This window comes from Moschus berezovskii, chromosome 6 (genome assembly GCF_049115385.1).
Source record: "Moschus berezovskii isolate FMDL1 chromosome 6, NW_MosBer_1.0, whole genome shotgun sequence".
In the NCBI taxonomy this organism is placed as follows: domain Eukaryota; kingdom Metazoa; phylum Chordata; class Mammalia; order Artiodactyla; family Moschidae; genus Moschus; species Moschus berezovskii.
In genome coordinates this window covers 69,853,111-69,870,669 of record NC_142465.1, presented here as the reverse complement: position 1 = coordinate 69,870,669, position 17,559 = coordinate 69,853,111, and the positions used below count along the sequence as shown (strand labels likewise).

General features: G+C 38.7%; 1 protein-coding gene across 1 annotated transcript in view; it reads right to left on the bottom strand.

The window, feature by feature from the left end:
- The window catches only part of UTP20 (UTP20 small subunit processome component), an 88,369-nt gene that overhangs the window by 67,053 nt on the left and 3,757 nt on the right, over positions 1 to 17,559 (bottom strand). The window contains exons 5-16 of the mRNA XM_055396828.2: positions 17,127 to 17,315; positions 16,193 to 16,274; positions 15,429 to 15,566; positions 14,795 to 14,950; positions 13,986 to 14,132; positions 13,767 to 13,901; positions 12,473 to 12,550; positions 10,607 to 10,785; positions 6,328 to 6,480; positions 6,089 to 6,177; positions 4,437 to 4,542; positions 812 to 962 (exon numbers count right to left, since the gene is read on the bottom strand). Of these exons, the coding sequence (XP_055252803.2) occupies positions 812 to 962; positions 4,437 to 4,542; positions 6,089 to 6,177; positions 6,328 to 6,480; positions 10,607 to 10,785; positions 12,473 to 12,550; positions 13,767 to 13,901; positions 13,986 to 14,132; positions 14,795 to 14,950; positions 15,429 to 15,566; positions 16,193 to 16,274; positions 17,127 to 17,315 (1,603 nt within the window). The remainder of the gene's footprint in view (positions 1 to 811; positions 963 to 4,436; positions 4,543 to 6,088; positions 6,178 to 6,327; positions 6,481 to 10,606; positions 10,786 to 12,472; positions 12,551 to 13,766; positions 13,902 to 13,985; positions 14,133 to 14,794; positions 14,951 to 15,428; positions 15,567 to 16,192; positions 16,275 to 17,126; positions 17,316 to 17,559) is intronic.

The window sequence follows — 17,559 nt, the reverse complement described above, 5'->3', positions numbered from 1 at the left end:
CAGTCCTTCCAATGAACACCCAGGACTGATCTCCTTTAGAATGGACTGGTTGGATCTCCCTGCAGTCCAAGGGACTCTCAAGAGTCTTCTCTAGCACCACAGTTCAAAAGCATCGATTCTTCGGCGATCAGCTTTCTTCACAGTCCAACTCTCACATCCATACATGACCACGGGAAAAACCATAGTCTTGACTAGACGGACCTTGGTTGGCAAAGTAATGTCTCTGCTTTTTAATATGCTATCTAGGTTGGTCATAACTTTCCTTCCAAGGAGTAAGCGTCTTTTAATTTCCTGGCTGCAGTCAGCATCTGCAGTGATTTTGGAGCCCCCCAAAATAAAGTCTGACACTGTTTCCACCGTTTCCCCATCTATTTCCCATGAAGTGATGGGACCAGATGCCATGATCTTCGTTTTCTGAATGTTGAGCTTCAAGCCAAACTTTTCACTCTCCTCTGTCACTTTCATCAAGAGGCTTTCATTTACAAATAACATGTTCAGGTATTTCTATACACCTTAATGAGCAGCAGAATCACCTAGACAAAGCCTTTGAAAAGTCATATAGGCATTTTACTTCCACCCTATGCCTGCTGAATCAGAACTTGGGGCTGTGGGGACCCAGAATCTGTATTTTTAGTAAGCTCCCCAATTAATCCTGCTGTAATCAGCTTGTAGGTCAGTGTTTAAGAATCACGGCTTTAAACAGAAACCATCTCAAAGCAGCATTTTCTGATTAAGGAGCTCTGACAACCCCTGGCAATACAAATAAAAACAAAAGATGAGAGGCAGAGAATATACCACAAAACCAGAGTACCTTGGATATACCAGTCGAAATGTTTGCTTGTAACTTGGGAAATAATTCCATTAAAGCCTCCTCTGAAAGTGGCCCCCTGCAGCCACATAAGGATAATCTCTGATAATAGAGATCAGCCAACAGCAACACAGACGGCTCCAAAGGAAACGTTCTGCAATGAGATATTTATTAGACCCCAAGTGTGCCACACACCCCAAAGAAGTCAGGCTATACTAGAAACCACAGAAGATTATCACTGATGGAAACATAAGACAGAACAGATAAAAGTTATACGTGGACATTTAACATCACTTAAGACATGAAGAATCTGAGGCTCAGCAATAGTGAGTCACATGCTCAAGGACAGACACACAGCCAAGTGGAGGCAGAGACAGGATTATAATACTGTACTATGACTAAAGTCCAATGCTGTCTTTTCAGCAATAAATGACAACCACACATGAGAGGATATGTAATATTTGTGAGGTGTTTTCCATGCGCCAGGCACTGAGCTATGAGGGAAGAGATACAGAGCAGGGGCCGGCACACCAAGTCTGGGGTAGGGTAGTCAGCCCATCCGCATCAGCGATGGAACCCTGAATAAGCTACGTAACCACTGTGTGCTATCTTCCAACAAATATCTATTGCGTGTCTACCATGTACCAGTGACTTTTCCTAGATATAGCAGGAAACCACGGAAAAAGTCCCTTATTCTAATAGCAGAACGTAGCCCACAAGTAAATCATTGGCAGTGGTGAGGATGGTGGACAAAAACGAACTGGGGAAAGGAGGCTGGACTGAGAAGACTGGTGTGAGGGGGGGGAGAGGAGGGGTGGTCACGGAAGTCAGAAACTGAAGGAAGTCAAGAAGTGAGCTGCAGGACACCTGAAGAAAAGCATTCCAGGCACAGGGAACAGCAATGCCAATTCCCAGGGAGGTGTGCCTGCCCACATGAGCAGAACTGAGGCAGCCACTCCAGCTGGAACAGACTGAACGAGGAGGAGTGATGGGGGCTGAGGTCAAAGCCAGGGCTAAGACTACAGAGCCCCAAGGAACACCATGAGGACTGTGGACGTCATCCCGCGGGAGCTGGATACCGTGAGAGCAGGGATTCTCAACCGTGGCTCCACTGTCACGTGGCCAGGGGCTTCGTTGTAGGCCCGTCCTGTGCACTGCAGGACGCTCCTCTACCCACCAGACTCCACTGGCAGCCCCCAGCTATGACAATCAAGGAGTCTCCAGAATCGCCCCTGGCTAAAATTCAGTGTCAGAGGGTTGTTGGCAAAAGAGTGACATGTACTCTTTCAACCGAAAAGAATCGCTGTTGGTGGGTACAAAATGCACAGCAGCAGGGCCAGGATGGATGCAAGGAACCTTGTTAGGAAGCTACTGTCATCATCAGATGAGAGACGGTGGTCCCCACCAGGGTGGCAGTGGGCACTGAGCACCTAGGATTCTGGATTGCCTTAAGAACGTTTTTTGGGTTATGCTGGGTCTTCACTACTGCACGGACTTTTCTCTAGTTGTGGAGAATGGGCTACATTAGTTGTGGTGTGCAGGCTTCTTATTACGGTGGCTTCTCTTGTGGAGCATGGGCTCTAGGGCATGTGGGCTTCAGTAATTGCAGTTCCCAGGTTCCAGAGCACAGGCTCAGTAGCTGTGGCTCACGGGCTTAGTTGCTCCACAGCATCTGGGACGTCCCCAGATCAGGGGATCAAACGTGTGTCTCTTGTATTGGCAGGCTCATTCTTTATCGCTGATCCACCAGGGAAGCCCCTGAATTTATTTGAGAGCTTTAGTTCTCCCTTTTATAATGTGAACAGTACCTCCAGTTCAGGGAGTTGTGAATTACATTAACTAACATACAGAAAGTACTCAGAAGGGTGACCAGCACATAATAAAAATACAATAAATGCAATTTGTATAGTTATCACTGCACTCAGGGTTTGACTCAATCTCTAGGAGGGAAATACTGCTATTCCCTTTTGAGAATAAAGTGGAGATGAACTAACTCAACGCTATCAAGCTGGTAAGTAGTAGAGACAAGGTTCAAATCCAGATTGTTGTGGTTGTGAAACCTCTGGCTTAACCAATAACTAGCTCACACCCAGCACAGAGGCCGCCTACAACTTTTACAAGTGGAGCTTTCACCACCACCCTCCAAGCTGTTCCACTCCTGTTAGAGGTTTCCAGGCATCCAAGGCTAAGAGCACCTGCCTGGGAGGCCAGTTGGCCTTCTGCAGGGGACAGACAAACCCTACTCTGTTATGAGTGCCTTTCTGATTCAAAACCTCCACAGATGTCTTAAATTCTTCCCAGCAAAGAACACAGTGTGAGAAGTTTGATGATTTTAAAAAACCAGTGGTGGGGGGGCAACATATGTAATATGATAAGTAGGATGACAGCAAATTCTCTCCTTAAAGGAATTTAAGGTAATTCAATTAACAATAGAGACAGGGCTGCCTTGCCCAAATTGTATTATTGCAGTAAGTCTCCAAACTGGGCTCCTTTATCCTCCTTCAGTCTCTTCTCAATACAGCAGCTGGAGTGATCCTGCTTCAGCCTGAGTCACCCCCCTATCAAAAAAAAAAAAAAGAAAAAAAACCCCACGACCTTCCCTTTCACTCACGAGTAAAAGCCAAGGTTCTGCAATGGCCAGAGGTCAAACTCTGCCTGCCACCTCCACCTCTCCTACCACCCACTCCTAGCTCCGCTCAGGGACAGTGGCTCCCTGATGCTCTAGTCAGGCACTGGCATGGAGCCCCAGCACTCACATCTCCCCCAGGTCCCCGGCATTACCATGGCTTACTCCCTCACTGCTTCTGTGATTCTGCTCAAATGTCCCCTTCTTCGTAAAGACTTCCCTAGTTAAAAATCCTATTGTTCCCAACCTCTAGACTCGCCCTATCCCGACTTTACTACTGTCTGACAGGCTGCATATTTTAAAATGTGTGGTTGTTTATTTTGTTTAGTGTATCTTCTTGCTAGAGTGTTAGCTGCATGAAGACAGGGAATTTTGTGTTTCATATACTGTCTCCCCCCAGTGCCTAGAATAGGGTCTGGTATATGAGAAAAGCAATAACTGTTTTTACTGAATGAAGTAGATCAACAAATATATTTTTAAAAGCATGGAGATAAACTGGATTAGACTCCAGAAATGGAAGCAAACTACAAGATTTTCAAGTGGCTTGATCTGTAGAAGGGGCAATAAGCTGAATGGCTCCCAGTAACGGCCCTGTGTTACAACTCAAATCAAAATAAACTTAAGAGACCAAAAACTGAATTGTTTGGTATATAGTGAAGGACCACAGGGGAGTTTGCTAAATGTGGAAAGCTGAGAAAGATGGTGAAAGAAGCAGAAATGTATATGCTGGAACCACTGTGTGATGTCACATGACTGACATTATATACCCACTACACTCTGTGATACTATAAATTTACAAGCACAGTACAATACCTTTTACAAAGATGAATCGTCTTTAAAGACCGTATCTGAAGTGTTCTTATTTTAACTGGAGTATTTAAATCGATAATAAATTTGCTATGTGAATACAGCTCAGGTGAAAAATAGACCCAAGACTTCACAAACACAGAAGCCTTTGTATCTGATTCATCATTAAGCTGAATGGAAGGTATGTTTACTCACAATATTAAGTTCTTCACACGTTCCACAGGAACCAAACGAAGAAGTTCAGAAGATTCTTCCAAACCTAGCAGAGTATTTACAGCTTGACAAAGAACAAATAAGTTTCCTAAAGGCAGAAAAACAAGACAGACCACATTATTTATTTCTTTGATACAGTAACTATCAGACCTCTGATTTATCTACCACTTTGTATTTATACAGAGTTCCTAAATTAAAGTGAATCTGTGCCTTCTAAAGGATTTTCTGTCAAATGTCAGAATATAACAGAAAGGAACTGAAAGAGGTTTCAAGTCTTTAACTTTCTTAAGAGAAAAATATATTCAGAAATAGAGAGTAAAAATAAATGTTCCCTTCAACTAAGATGAGAGAATTCAATGGTTCTACTGACTGGCATTATCAAAATTAGAACTTCTGAGAATAGACTTAGAGTTTCCAAAAGCTAAGAAATTATCTTTGTATAAAACTCGAGTTGATTTTATGACTCCAATTTATAAGAAATCACATATCTAATGGCTACCATCTATAATCCACTCAATTTATGTTAATTAGAAAATCATCTAATCCTAGATCAAAGGCTGGGAAACTATGACCCACAAGTCACATTTTGTAGGTAGTCTGGTTTTATATGGGCAACAAAATGAAAACGCTTTGGGTTGTTTAAAACAACAAATAAACAGAATATGCCACAAAGACTGAAGACTGAACATAGCCCACAAAAGCTAAAATCTTTAGTGTGGTCCTTTACACAAAAAAATTGCTGACCTCTGCTCTAGACCTTAGAATAAGGCTATCCCATAGAACCTTCTGCAATGGTAGAAATGCTCTATACTTGTGCCAATGTGTAGCCACAATCCAATATGGCAGTCACTAGCCACATGTGGCTACTGAGCACTGGAAATTTTCCAAACATGTCTGCTTAGTATCTAACACAGAACCTAGTACATTAATATTTAAATGAGTGACAACCATATATACAGATTAGGAAAAAAATACTGAGCTAGAATAAAACAAAATACCTACTTTTATTTACAGCAAAATTTTAATACTTACCTTCTTTTGATCAAAATGCCTACTTTTAAACTGCTGTTATCAGGGAGTAGGGAGAGATGGACAAGTATACAACAGGAACGGTATATGGGACAGGGCAATCTAATTCTGCCTGGATGAGTCGAAGGCCTTCCTAGAGATGCTGTGCTGGAGTTGTTTTGAAAGCTAAGTAAGAGTTTACTGAATGATGACAGACCTAGAAAGGACTCCAGGCAGAAGGGACACACATGGAAGGGTAGCTGGAGCGGGTACAAGACAGTGTCTTGCTCAGAATAAGTAAATGCTGGAGGACAAGTGTACACTGGGGCTGGACTGGGCACAGAAGATGCGAATACGACACAAGCTGGTACTCAAAGCTGCATCTCATTTCTTTGACAGTAGGAGCATTCTGCTGCTTTACCTTTGGACTCAGGCAAATGTTCAGACCATCCTGACCTGGTCACCACATTACAAGGTGACATCTCAGCCTCTTTCTTCCCTATTTACACTCAGGGGGTTCTGCCAGAATACAACGGTAGTACTATTCTCTGGTACCCATGTGTTTACAGTTCCTCTGGGTGTGCCAGGAAAGACAGACAAGAGAACAAATGGTGATTGTAACTGACCTTTTCCAAAGCTCCCTCTGTCAACAGTCATGAAGAGTGACTCGATGAAGTAGGTGACTAGTGGTATCACCTTCTCTTTCTCCAGGGGCCTGTCCAAGAAGTGGAAAGGGGAGAGAAAAAGGGAAACACTCAAACTGGCATTCAACAACTCTTCGTGAAATAGCAAAAAAATGACTAATAAATATTTTCATCAGTTTGCTAAAATACTTTTCACAATTAAAAACAGTTGATTTTCTCACCTAATGTGAGGTAACACGACAAGGGCTGCCCAAGAACATGAAAGGTAAGTAGGATCTTGATTCGGGGGTGACTGAATTATAGACAAAAGATGTTCCAATACTGAGATCTGTTCCTTTCCTCCCTTGGATTTTGTCTTCTGCCTTATATAGGATCTGAAAGAAAAAAAGATGAATATTTAAAATAAGAAAGGAGGTAATTGCTTTTGCCCTCTGAAGTTTGAAATAAAATTGGTTCCTCCACTGATACTATGTATAAAATCAACAACTAGAGAGAACCTACTGTATAGCATAAGGAACTCTACTCAGTGCTCTGTGGTGACCTAATTAGGAAGGAAATCCAAAAAAGAGGGAATATATGTATACATACAGCTGATTCACTTTGCTATACAGTAGAAACTAGCAATACTGTGAAACAACTATACTTCAATTAAATTAATTTTTAAAAATTGGTTCCTTTCTACGTGTGGAGATCAGTAGGGAGGAGGGAATTGGTGCTGATGGCTGAATACAAATAACTAAACAAATGTGACTCATTTACTGATTTTCAGTGACAATGTTTTTCAAACCAATGGTTCTGCTTTTTCTATTTTAATTTGCTTCATAACTTGCAAAGCAAGTCTCTTCCAGTTTTAGGTATTATCTCTGAATTTGAACTACTGATGGACCAAGTGTTTCAGGTAATTTATTGGTATGAACTGACTTATTCCATCCCCCTCTTTCCTTTTTAACATGATGATTCAGGGGCTTCCCTGGTGGCTCAGACAGTATTAGAAGTTACTTCCTCTGCTGCTTTAATCTGGTAAGTGTTTACCCAATGATATTTTCTGACATGACACTCAGTTTTAGACACCTGTTACTTTGGCAGTATTCTTGTTTACCAATGAACTCTACCTCAGTCTTATTTCACAGACAGAATCTAACAGAAAGAAAAGTCAAAGAAACAATAAATAAAATGATCTGCTATTATAATTTATCCTTCCACGACCCGTCTGGTAAACTTGTCATGAAATTGAAGTAGAATATCAGGTTTTTATTCCTATACCTTTTTATCATTAAAGTTAATGAAAAAGTTGCATTCTGTTTTGTTTCATACTTATCAGGATACTGAACGCTTGGAAACTATGACAGATAAAAATCAAGTTAATTTTATTGGTAATTTCTAAAAGTTGTTTTAGAACTTGTTTATACAGTCTTTCTAGTACTAACCATGACTCAATAATCTGCAAAAAATCTTACAAATTAAAAAAAAATGAGATGCATTATAAAGGTAAGTCATTAGTTGCTATGTCAACCCCCTGCTTTAGCACACCTGCCAATGAGCTCCTCCAATAAAATCCATAATTCTTACCTCATCCTGTAAGGCCTTGGGTGATCTGACCCTTGTCTCCTCTTACTTCCTCTAATTCCACTCTTCCTTTCTTGATGCTCTTTACCTGCACAGGCTTTCCTTTAGTTCCTCAAACATACAGGCTTATTCCCATCCTACAGTCTTTGCAGGAACTCTCCTCTCTGTCTGGAAAACCTTTCACCCAGCCTTTCTCTGCCAGGCTGGATCCATCTACCATTACAATTGGACCAAATGTCCCCTCTCCAGACAGGACTAGTGCTGTTCTCTATCTACTCTCTCTCGACACCCTATTTTTCTTTTATCACTATGTAAAATTATCCTGTTTATTTACCTGCCTCACAAGCTTGCCCCACTGAGAGTGTCACCTCCTCCAAAGAAGCCCTTTTTCATTATTATATCCCAGTGCCTAGAACAGTACCTATATGATAAGTATCTGTCAAATGACAGAATACATTTATCTTCTGAAGACTCTTTTCACATCTACTGTCTTCTTTAATTTTCACTCTAAATTTGTGGATGAAGTGTGACCAGGAATATACAAAGACAAGTTATTCTACAAGGTGATAGAAATTTTCTTAGTGATAGAAGTTTTCTTACAGAAATAAAACATAGAACCTGTGGCACTTGCTTTAAGTTAATATGCTTCCATTTATTAGGAATGATAATTTCTATTTGAAAAAATAGTAAGCAGAATCCTTTCAAGTAACTACATAAACTTTGCTTTAACTTCCAAAGAGTATGTATCATTTTTAATAAAACTTGAGAAAGTAATCCACAGCCCTTTTAACAATTCAAACAATGCAAAAGTATAATCTAAAAGCTAATAGTAACTTCTTTCTTCCTCTTACCATCCTTCTAACATAAATAAAGGTAACAGTTTTGTGTATCTTTAGGGAGTTGTCAAATCTCCCCGAACTGACCTTTAGATTTAATATAATTCAAAACAAAATCCCAGCAAGGATTTTTTTTGTAGTCATAGACAAGTTTCTTCTAAAATTTATACAGAAGAAGAAAGGACCAGGAATAGATGAAGCAATTTTGAAAACAAAGAACACAGTGGAAGGACTTAAGATTTCCTGATTCATTTTATTGTAGTAATAAGACAGCGTGGCATCAGAGAAGAGACATAGATCAATGGAACAGAAGAGAGAGCCAGAAAGTCCCACACATTAACGTCCAGCTTATTTTTGACACAGATGCAAAAGCAGTTCAATGAGAAAGAATAGCTTTTTCAACAAACGTTGCCAGAGCAGTGGACATTTAGAGGCAAAAAAGAAAACTTGATCTAAACTTCACACCTTATATAAAAATTAACTCAAAATGGATCATGGACTTAAATGTAAAACATAAAATGATAAGACTTTAAGAAAAATAAGAGGAAATACTTGAGAACTACAGCTAGGAAAAAAGTTCTTAGACTCGACATCAAAAGCATTATCCATAAAAGGAAAAGTTGATAAACTAGACCTTGTCAAAATTTAAAACTTCTAATCTGTGAAAAACCTTGTTAAGTGAAGGAAGATAAGCTACAGACTGGGAGAAAATACTTGCAAAGCAGGTGAAAGGATTTATATCAGAATATACAAAGCATTCTTAAAACTCAACAATAAAGAAACAATCAAAATCAAGTTGGAAAATGAACATATATTTCACTAAAGATGATATGCAGATGGCAAATAAGCATATCAACATCCTTAGCCACTAAGGAAATGCAAAGTAAAACCACCATGAGATATCACTACATCCTATCAGACTGGCAAAACCAAAAAATCAGTGATAATATCAAATGCTGGTGAGGATGCAGAGAAACTGGATCACCTATACTGCTGGCGGGAATGTAAAATGGCACTACCACTCTGTAAAAGTATTTGACAGTTTATCAACCTGAACATGCCCTTATCATATAATCCAACAAGTCTGCTTTTAGGCATTTATCTCAGAGAAATGGAAAGCTATGTACATGAATGTTAATAACACCATTACTCATCATAGCCAAAAACTAGGAATGGCATAAATATCTTTCAACAAGTGAATGACTAAACAGATTGCTCCATACATTACCTTGGAATACTATGCAGGAAGAACACACAGAAATATGTTCAACATAAAAAAGAACGGGTTACTGTTGCACACAACTTAGATGGGTCTCAAGGGAATTATGCTGTGTGAAAAAGTCAATCTCCAACGCTGTACAGTATAATTTCATGTATATAATATTCTTGAAATGACAAAAGTGTAAAAACAGAGTGTAAGATCAGTAGTCGCCAAGAGTTAGGGTTGGAATGCAGAGCCGCAGGGTGGCTGTGGCTACTGAGAGTAGCGCCAGGGATCCCTGCAGTGACGGAGCAGCTCTGTATCTCGACTCTGGTGGTGGTAGTGAATAGACATGAGACAAAACTGCACAGAACTACACATCCATATACATTTACACACAGAGATGGGCAATGTAAAACTGGTAAATCTGAAGAAGGTTGGTGGATTGTACTGATGTCAGTTTTCTGGTTGTGATATTGAAGTAAGTTTATGTAAGATGTTGCCACTGGGGGGAAAATACAGGAAAGGTATATGGAACCTCTCTGTCTTGTTTATTATAACCACACGTGAATATACAATCGTTTTAAAATAAAAGGTTAAGAAAATTAAGTGACTTTTTTCTTCCACTTACCACCTTCCTGAGGTTAACAACTTAACCTGCTTTTGTACCATTCCATATGTGTTCCTATGCTTATTTATACTTTCCATTCTAACTTTGCAAAACGTGATGGTATTAGACGTACTCTCCTACAACTTATTTTTTTCATGTAACAATATATCACAGACATTTTTCCAGTTAATACATGTAGATCTTCAGTTTTTACAATATTCTGAATACATTATTTTTAAATGGTTAACCCTACCAAGAATATAGGAAATTAGGACTTTAGCACTTACCCCACCGTCTGCTGGGAGAAAAGCAGAGGGTATTTCTCAATTGCCATGGAGCCAGCGGTGGGAGGTGCTGCTTTGTTAAGAATGAGCTTGGCCAAAATGGCCAGAGCTTCATCTCTGACTGCAGCATCATTCATCAGGAAGCAATTCTCAATATACAAGAGAAAGCTGGGTAGGAAAAGCTAAAAATAAAAAAGAAAATCACACTTATTAACAGATGTAAATTTCAGAACACCTAATGAAGAAAATATTCTAACACTTCCACAAAGAAAAAGAGATCATAAACAAAGATACCAGACCTCTTCACAGGAGCAAAGGAGGCAAGAAGACAATGGAGCAAGGCCTGAAAAACTGAGGAAGAATGAAAGAATCTAAAATGCTATACCTGGGGTACTGGCGGTGCAGAGTGAGGAGACAAGACACTTTCAGATGTACTAAAGCTCAAAATTTTACTACCGTTCACCTTTTCTCAGGAGCCTCTGGAGAATGTGTTTCATCAAAATAAGAAGGTAAACTACAATGTAAGAAAGCAAGACAAAGACATGGGACCCAGGAAATAGGCAAGTCCCAGTATGGCATCTGTGCAGTGGGCAGAGTATCTCCAGAAGAGAAAAGATCTGTTAAATGATCTGCTAGTTTGCTGTCTGAAAGGCATTCTACGAGGCTGCTGGAAGGCTCATTGACGAACAATTTTAAAGAAGCAATTTCTAGTTTTTAAAGAATGAGGCAACTGGAAAAAATGAAAGGGTACACAAAAAAGGAAATGTAAATATAAAATACTCCTTGCTTAAAAGGAGTACTGAATATGACCTCAACCAAAATTTGTAATGTTAACTATTGAGAAAAGTAGTATAAAAGAACTAGAATCCACCTACTCAGGTGGAAGCCTACAGATGAGGACTAAAATTAATGTCTCAATAAAAAGCAGTATATTCAGATGATTTAAAAATATAAATACTAGAAAAAAAATAGCTAAAAATCATCAGGTGTGTTTGTTCCTGGTGAGGAAGATGGAGGTGGGAATCAGTAGCTGTTTTTTTAGCCCTGTGTGACCTTTCAAATTACATGCACAGGATACTCTGATAAAAATAAGTTATTAAAAAATAAAAGATAAAAAGGAACAGAGAAGGAAAAGATGCAGCTGCCAAGAAAATCAGAGGGTTATAAAGGGTCCTCACTGGGCAGGAAAGAACAGAGCTAGGACATGTCTAAAGAAGTGGTTTTTTTTTTTTTTTTTTTTTGAGACAACCAAAAATATATGTTATTAAAGACTAAAGGGGAAAATGAGAGAAGAGACAGATTTCTATGAAGTACATAGTAGGATCATCAGTTTTAAGGAGCGGCAAATGTTTGATGCGGGTGAGGGGAAAAGATAAACTCAGGATTTGATGACACAGTTTTATAACCTCCTAAGTGAAAAGTGTGAAACCGTTTGTCACTCAGTTGTGTCCAACTCTCTATGACCCCAAGGACTATAGCCTGCCAGGCTCTTCTGACCATGGGATTCTCCAGGCTACTGGAGTGGGTAGCCATTCCCTTCTCCAGGGGATCTGCCCAACCCAGGGACTGAACACAGGCCTTCCACACTGGAGGTAGATTCTTTACTTTCTGGGCCATCAATACAGGCTATAACTTCCTAAAAGATCACTAAAACCAAATTGGTTACCTATTATAATTTAAAATGCTTAAGGCATGTGGAATAAAGTTTCACATGTGACCTAGAACTGGAATATAACTGCTTCAAAAAAAAAAAATTAAAAACATAAAATCCTTTTCTGTTCCTTTCAAAAAACAAAAATCACAGGATTTTTTTAAATTGATTATTTCATCATGACAGAGTCAAATCCAAGACTTAATAATCTCACTCACCTGCTCAAACTGCTTCATAGCAAACATGACTTCTGAAAAATCCAAAATTAAGCGTCTTTCAAAGTTGCTTTCAAAAATCTGTGGCAAAGAATATTAATGTAAGTACAAAGAGAGTACTCTCCCATTCCTGAAAATAAAAACATCCCAAATCTTCAAGGTCCTCTAGCTTGCAAGTAGGAACTAGTGGGATGCTCAATACAAGTTAAAGCAGTCATGGGAAGCAAAAGGAACTGGATTGCTGCATCTGCCACAGACACACCAGGTGTGAGCGCGGGCATGGGCTCCTCCACAGAAAAGAAGCTACTGAAGTAAAGGGACGGTGGGACTTTCCCACCAGCATTCTAAGTGCTTGGCCTCCTCTAAAGGGGCTTACAGATTTGAAGGGCGCTATACGTCCAGGGATTAACACAGGTGTTCTGCCCATGACCCGCTCATTCTTTCCCAGCTACACAGAAATATAAAAGGGCAGGCAACACTTTATACCGTCTTTGTAACTTTACACTACTGCTGCCCTACGAAGAACCTGATTTTTACTTTCAGTCCCACGTCCCTCCATCATCTTCTTAACTCACTAAAATGCCAATCTCATACAATTATTTCCCTGTTTATCATTTTTCCAACCTAATTTTTGGAGGAAAAAAATCCAACCTAATTTTTCAAAGCCAAGCAGAACCTTGTGGAGGAAAAAAATCCAACCTAATTTTTCAAAGCCAAGCAGAACCTTGCTGATATTTATCACACTTCCTGTGCCCACAGCCCAGATGGCATAGATTTTTGAACACATCTTTGTTCTTCTCTCTCCTAGAGTTTTTAATCCCTTCTCTGACTGGCAGACTGATATTTAACCTTTAACGACTATCCAAAATATAAGTCCTTTGAAAAGCGTTTACTGTTCCACAATCCCAGACAGAATTAACCTTTTTGTTTCAATGTGACACAAATGCTGACAGACTGATTCAACAGATTTTAACTATATACTACCAGGACCCCACCTCCTTAACAAAAAATCACAGGCAAAAAAAACCCCCAAAACTGTCCACCCTACCATATCTAGTCCATAGCCTGCACTTGGTTAAGTAAATATTTGTTTGGTGAATATTTGCTGAGCAGATTTAGCTTTTATCACATTTGCTTTGTTTATTTCCAATACAGCATGTGATTCACATCTCCTTAACAAGATTATAAATTCCCTGAAGGCAGAGCCTTTGCCAGGCTTCACTGGTATTCCCCTGAAGGCTTACTCAATGCTAAACATAATATTAACTCTTGATTAATATTTGCTGAAGTAAATTACTTTTTCTATGGTTTCTCTGATGAGGGTCTCTGGCAAGGAAACATTTTCGCCTAGGATCAAAGCAGAAACTACACCCAAGAGTGTCTCCCGGCAAGATGTAGAGAGATGGGCTGTTTGTAATGTTTGAGACAAGACCTGTAAAACAAAAGGGAAAACAATGCACACTTAGCAATCAGCTTCTAATAAACATACTCTAAGCTAATTAAGTTGGGAACTTACTTTACAAACATCAATAGGTTTGGTTATCTTTGATCCATTTCCATGTTTTATAAGTATCAGGTATGTTTCTAACAACCTTTTAATCTGTTCAGAACTTTCACCACAGTTAGTTTCAGTTACTTTTGTATGTAGATCCAGGAGTGATTCCTGCAAACGAAGAATTTGAGAGAGAAAAACTATCAACTATCAAACTCATCTGTTAATGAAAATATTATGTGAAGACACACAAATTTGCATGTTCTTTTGCTTTGAAAGAAAAAGACGCCTTTACTGGGAGTCACTAATGATAACCACAAACATTACTCCCATCCAAGTACTAACCAGGGCTGACCCTGCTTAGCTTCTGAGATCAAACGACACTGGGTGAGTTCAGGGTGGTGTGGCCATAGACCTAACCACGAACATTTCTGAGAGCACTGTTTCAAGTTCTTAATAAGTATTTCCTCACCATCCTCACAGGTAGAGAATACTATTACTCTTAGTTACCAGATGAAAAGACTGAGGACTAGACACTGAAATAACTTTCCTAAGTCACAGGAGCAGTAAATGACAAAGCCACTATGCAAAGAGGCCATCTGGTTCCAAAGTCTGTGCTCTTAACCACTATGCTCTACTGCATGCATCTCAAGATACTGAAAGCAAGTAAAAATATTAGTACAGGGGATAGAGGGAAGGAAAATCCTAGTAAGTGTATAAAATTATGATAACAACAATTATAATCTCCAACAGCAATCCGCTAAGCTAAGAACAGCAGCAATCAACTCTTGGATTCCTAGTTACATACAAACACTTAAAAAACAAGAACTCACTTGCAAACATTCAAAGAATATTCCAAAATGTTCCTTGCAGATATAGAGTGCAGTGGATTTGACCATGTTTTTGAGTGTTTCTCCAACTAAAATCCATGGAAGTTGAGCTTCTGTTTCTGTAACTGGTCCGAGCTTTTGCAAAATTAGCTTTATTGCCTGTGGAAATCCAAGAGTCATGAAAATGAATATGTACACTCTTAGTCTCGAGTTATTTCCACTGTTATTTCCACTCTTGATTATTCTCCACTCTGATTAAGCTATCTTAAAATCTGATTCAGGATAATCAAGGATATGACAGTTTTGGTGGTTAACTATGTATCCCAAAAGAATTTCAAAACTAGGATTAGGAATTTTATCATACAACTGCCCACGCCCCATCACCCTTGCTCACTGATCAATTTATGTTACCTTCCAGCATTCAGGATGAAAAAGAGAGCAGTGATTTTTTTACATGAGAAATACCGAATAACCCAGGGCCTATATTAGGTAAGCACTGCTTTTAAAGCCCTAATGCTCCCCAAATGTTTTCTATTTATTCTACATAATCCTTTCTCTGAATCACCTGTGTATATCTCATCCATTTCCTTTTTAATCCTTTTCACAAAGACTCAAGGAACTCCTCTAGCTTATTTACCTTCTCTGTGCAAGAGTGAAACATATTTCTAACTCCTTTGCACATTTCAAAGAGCAACTGTCCAACGCCTTCTACTTTTTCTGGATGTTCATCAAGATCAAGAAACATTAAATTGAAAAGTGCATTTTTATCAGAAACCTAAAACACAAAATGCAAACAGAAAACTGCATTTACAACATAAACATATCCAAAAGAAGAATTATTATTTGCTATTCTACAGATTTATATTTAAATGTAATAAGGAAAAAATTCTGAAAAGAAGAGACACTTGCAATGATTTCAAACTACTGCGAGAGTACAGTAACATTTGTAATGTTACACAGGAGTAATTCATTCATTGATGTAATACGAAGGTATGTACCAAGAAAAGCTATATAAGGAAACATTCTGAGTATAAAAGAAATTTAATAGCATTGATTTTATTATAAAAACTCATAAAAACAAAAACAAATGACACTATACAATCAGGTGCTTACAGGAAACTATTATAAAAATCCCTGTTAATCTCACTGTTCATGTATAGACGGACGTGAATTAGAGAATGCATATACACCAAATAACAATAAAAGAAACAACCAAATTATTTCACATTAGTAAGCAAAAACAACCTTATGGTGAGATAACCTGAAAACAGTAACAGGTTTCCATTTATATATATATATATGTCAGTCCATAATAACCATATTATAAAAGATATTGCCTTCTGTTCATCAGATTCTTGAGGATTAATGAGCAATGAACGAACATACAATTATCAAACTAACCTTTCTCATCAAAAAAGTAAAGCTTTCAGCAGCAAAATTTCTTATATGTAGCTTTTTATGAGCCAGAAGTGTACTATACATGCTATAAATGAGAAAATAAGATGTTTAATTAATCATTTTAATAAAGATGTATTAATAGTACATGTCAATTATGTTCTCAACACTATGCAAGGAAGGTATAATAAAATAAGCAGTTTAAAATCTCATTCAATTACATGACACTCACATGTCAAATGGAAGACTGAAGGTAACAGACATTAAAAGTTCTAGGATTGGTTGTTGTCAGTATCAATAAAAACTGCCTGGACTTCCCTGGTGGTGTAGTGGATAAAGAATCTGCCTGCCAAAGCAGGGGACATGGGTTCGATTCCTGATCCAGGAAGATTCCACGTGCTACGGAAAAACTTAGCCCCTGTGCTGCAACTACTGAAGCCCATGCACCTAGAACCTACTCCACAAAAGAAGCCCACACGCTGAAACTAGAGAGTAGCACCTGTTTGCCACAACTGGAGAAAGCCTGTGTGCAGTAACAAAGATCCAGTGTAGCCAAAAACTAAAAAAACAAAAACTTCCCTTGACCGAAAGAAAAAAACTTAACAAAACTGAAAGGCTAAAAACTATCATTGTAGAAGAGGATCACTCTTCCGAGGGGGTTCGAGCACACAGTTGTTTCCACAGAGGAAATCTTGTGTTCGACAAGCGCATATTGCTTTTGCTCTCAAAGCTGATACAGATGGGGAGCAAGACTGAGTGCAGAAGGGCATGAGAAATCTTTTGGAGATGATGGAAACGTTCTTAAACTGGACTGTGGTGATCATTGCATAACTTTATAAATTTACTAAATAGTGCTGAATTATATACAAAATAAAATTTTAAAGCAAAAAAAAAAAAGAAGAGGAAAAAAAGAAAAACCTGTGTGAGAGAAAAGGGTTACCTGTATATACTGGACATGTCCTTCACCATCAGTCTCCAAAGGTACTTGTACAGATATGACAGAGAGGTGAAAGCCCATTCTAACAACTCCGTGTCCTGAGTCTCCAGGATTGAGGTGATGGTCAGAAAAAAATCCCGAAAATGGGGATAGAAGTCTGTCTGCAGATCTCGTGCCAACTGTACAACCAAGCTGGATGAAAAAAATAAAGGAGGTAACTGATTCTGAGATATGAAGATCAAAAACCAAACACTATAAATCTAGTTCGCAAATGATAACCGATTGTCTATGATGAAAGGCTTAATTGCAGCTTCTAAACCAAGTCTCAAGAGAAGTATAAAATTTTTCATGTTTTAAGAGTTGAGCAAAGAAATCAGGCTAGAGCAAGAAGATACATTCTATCACAAGTTACGGTCAATCATTCCAAAACTGTCAA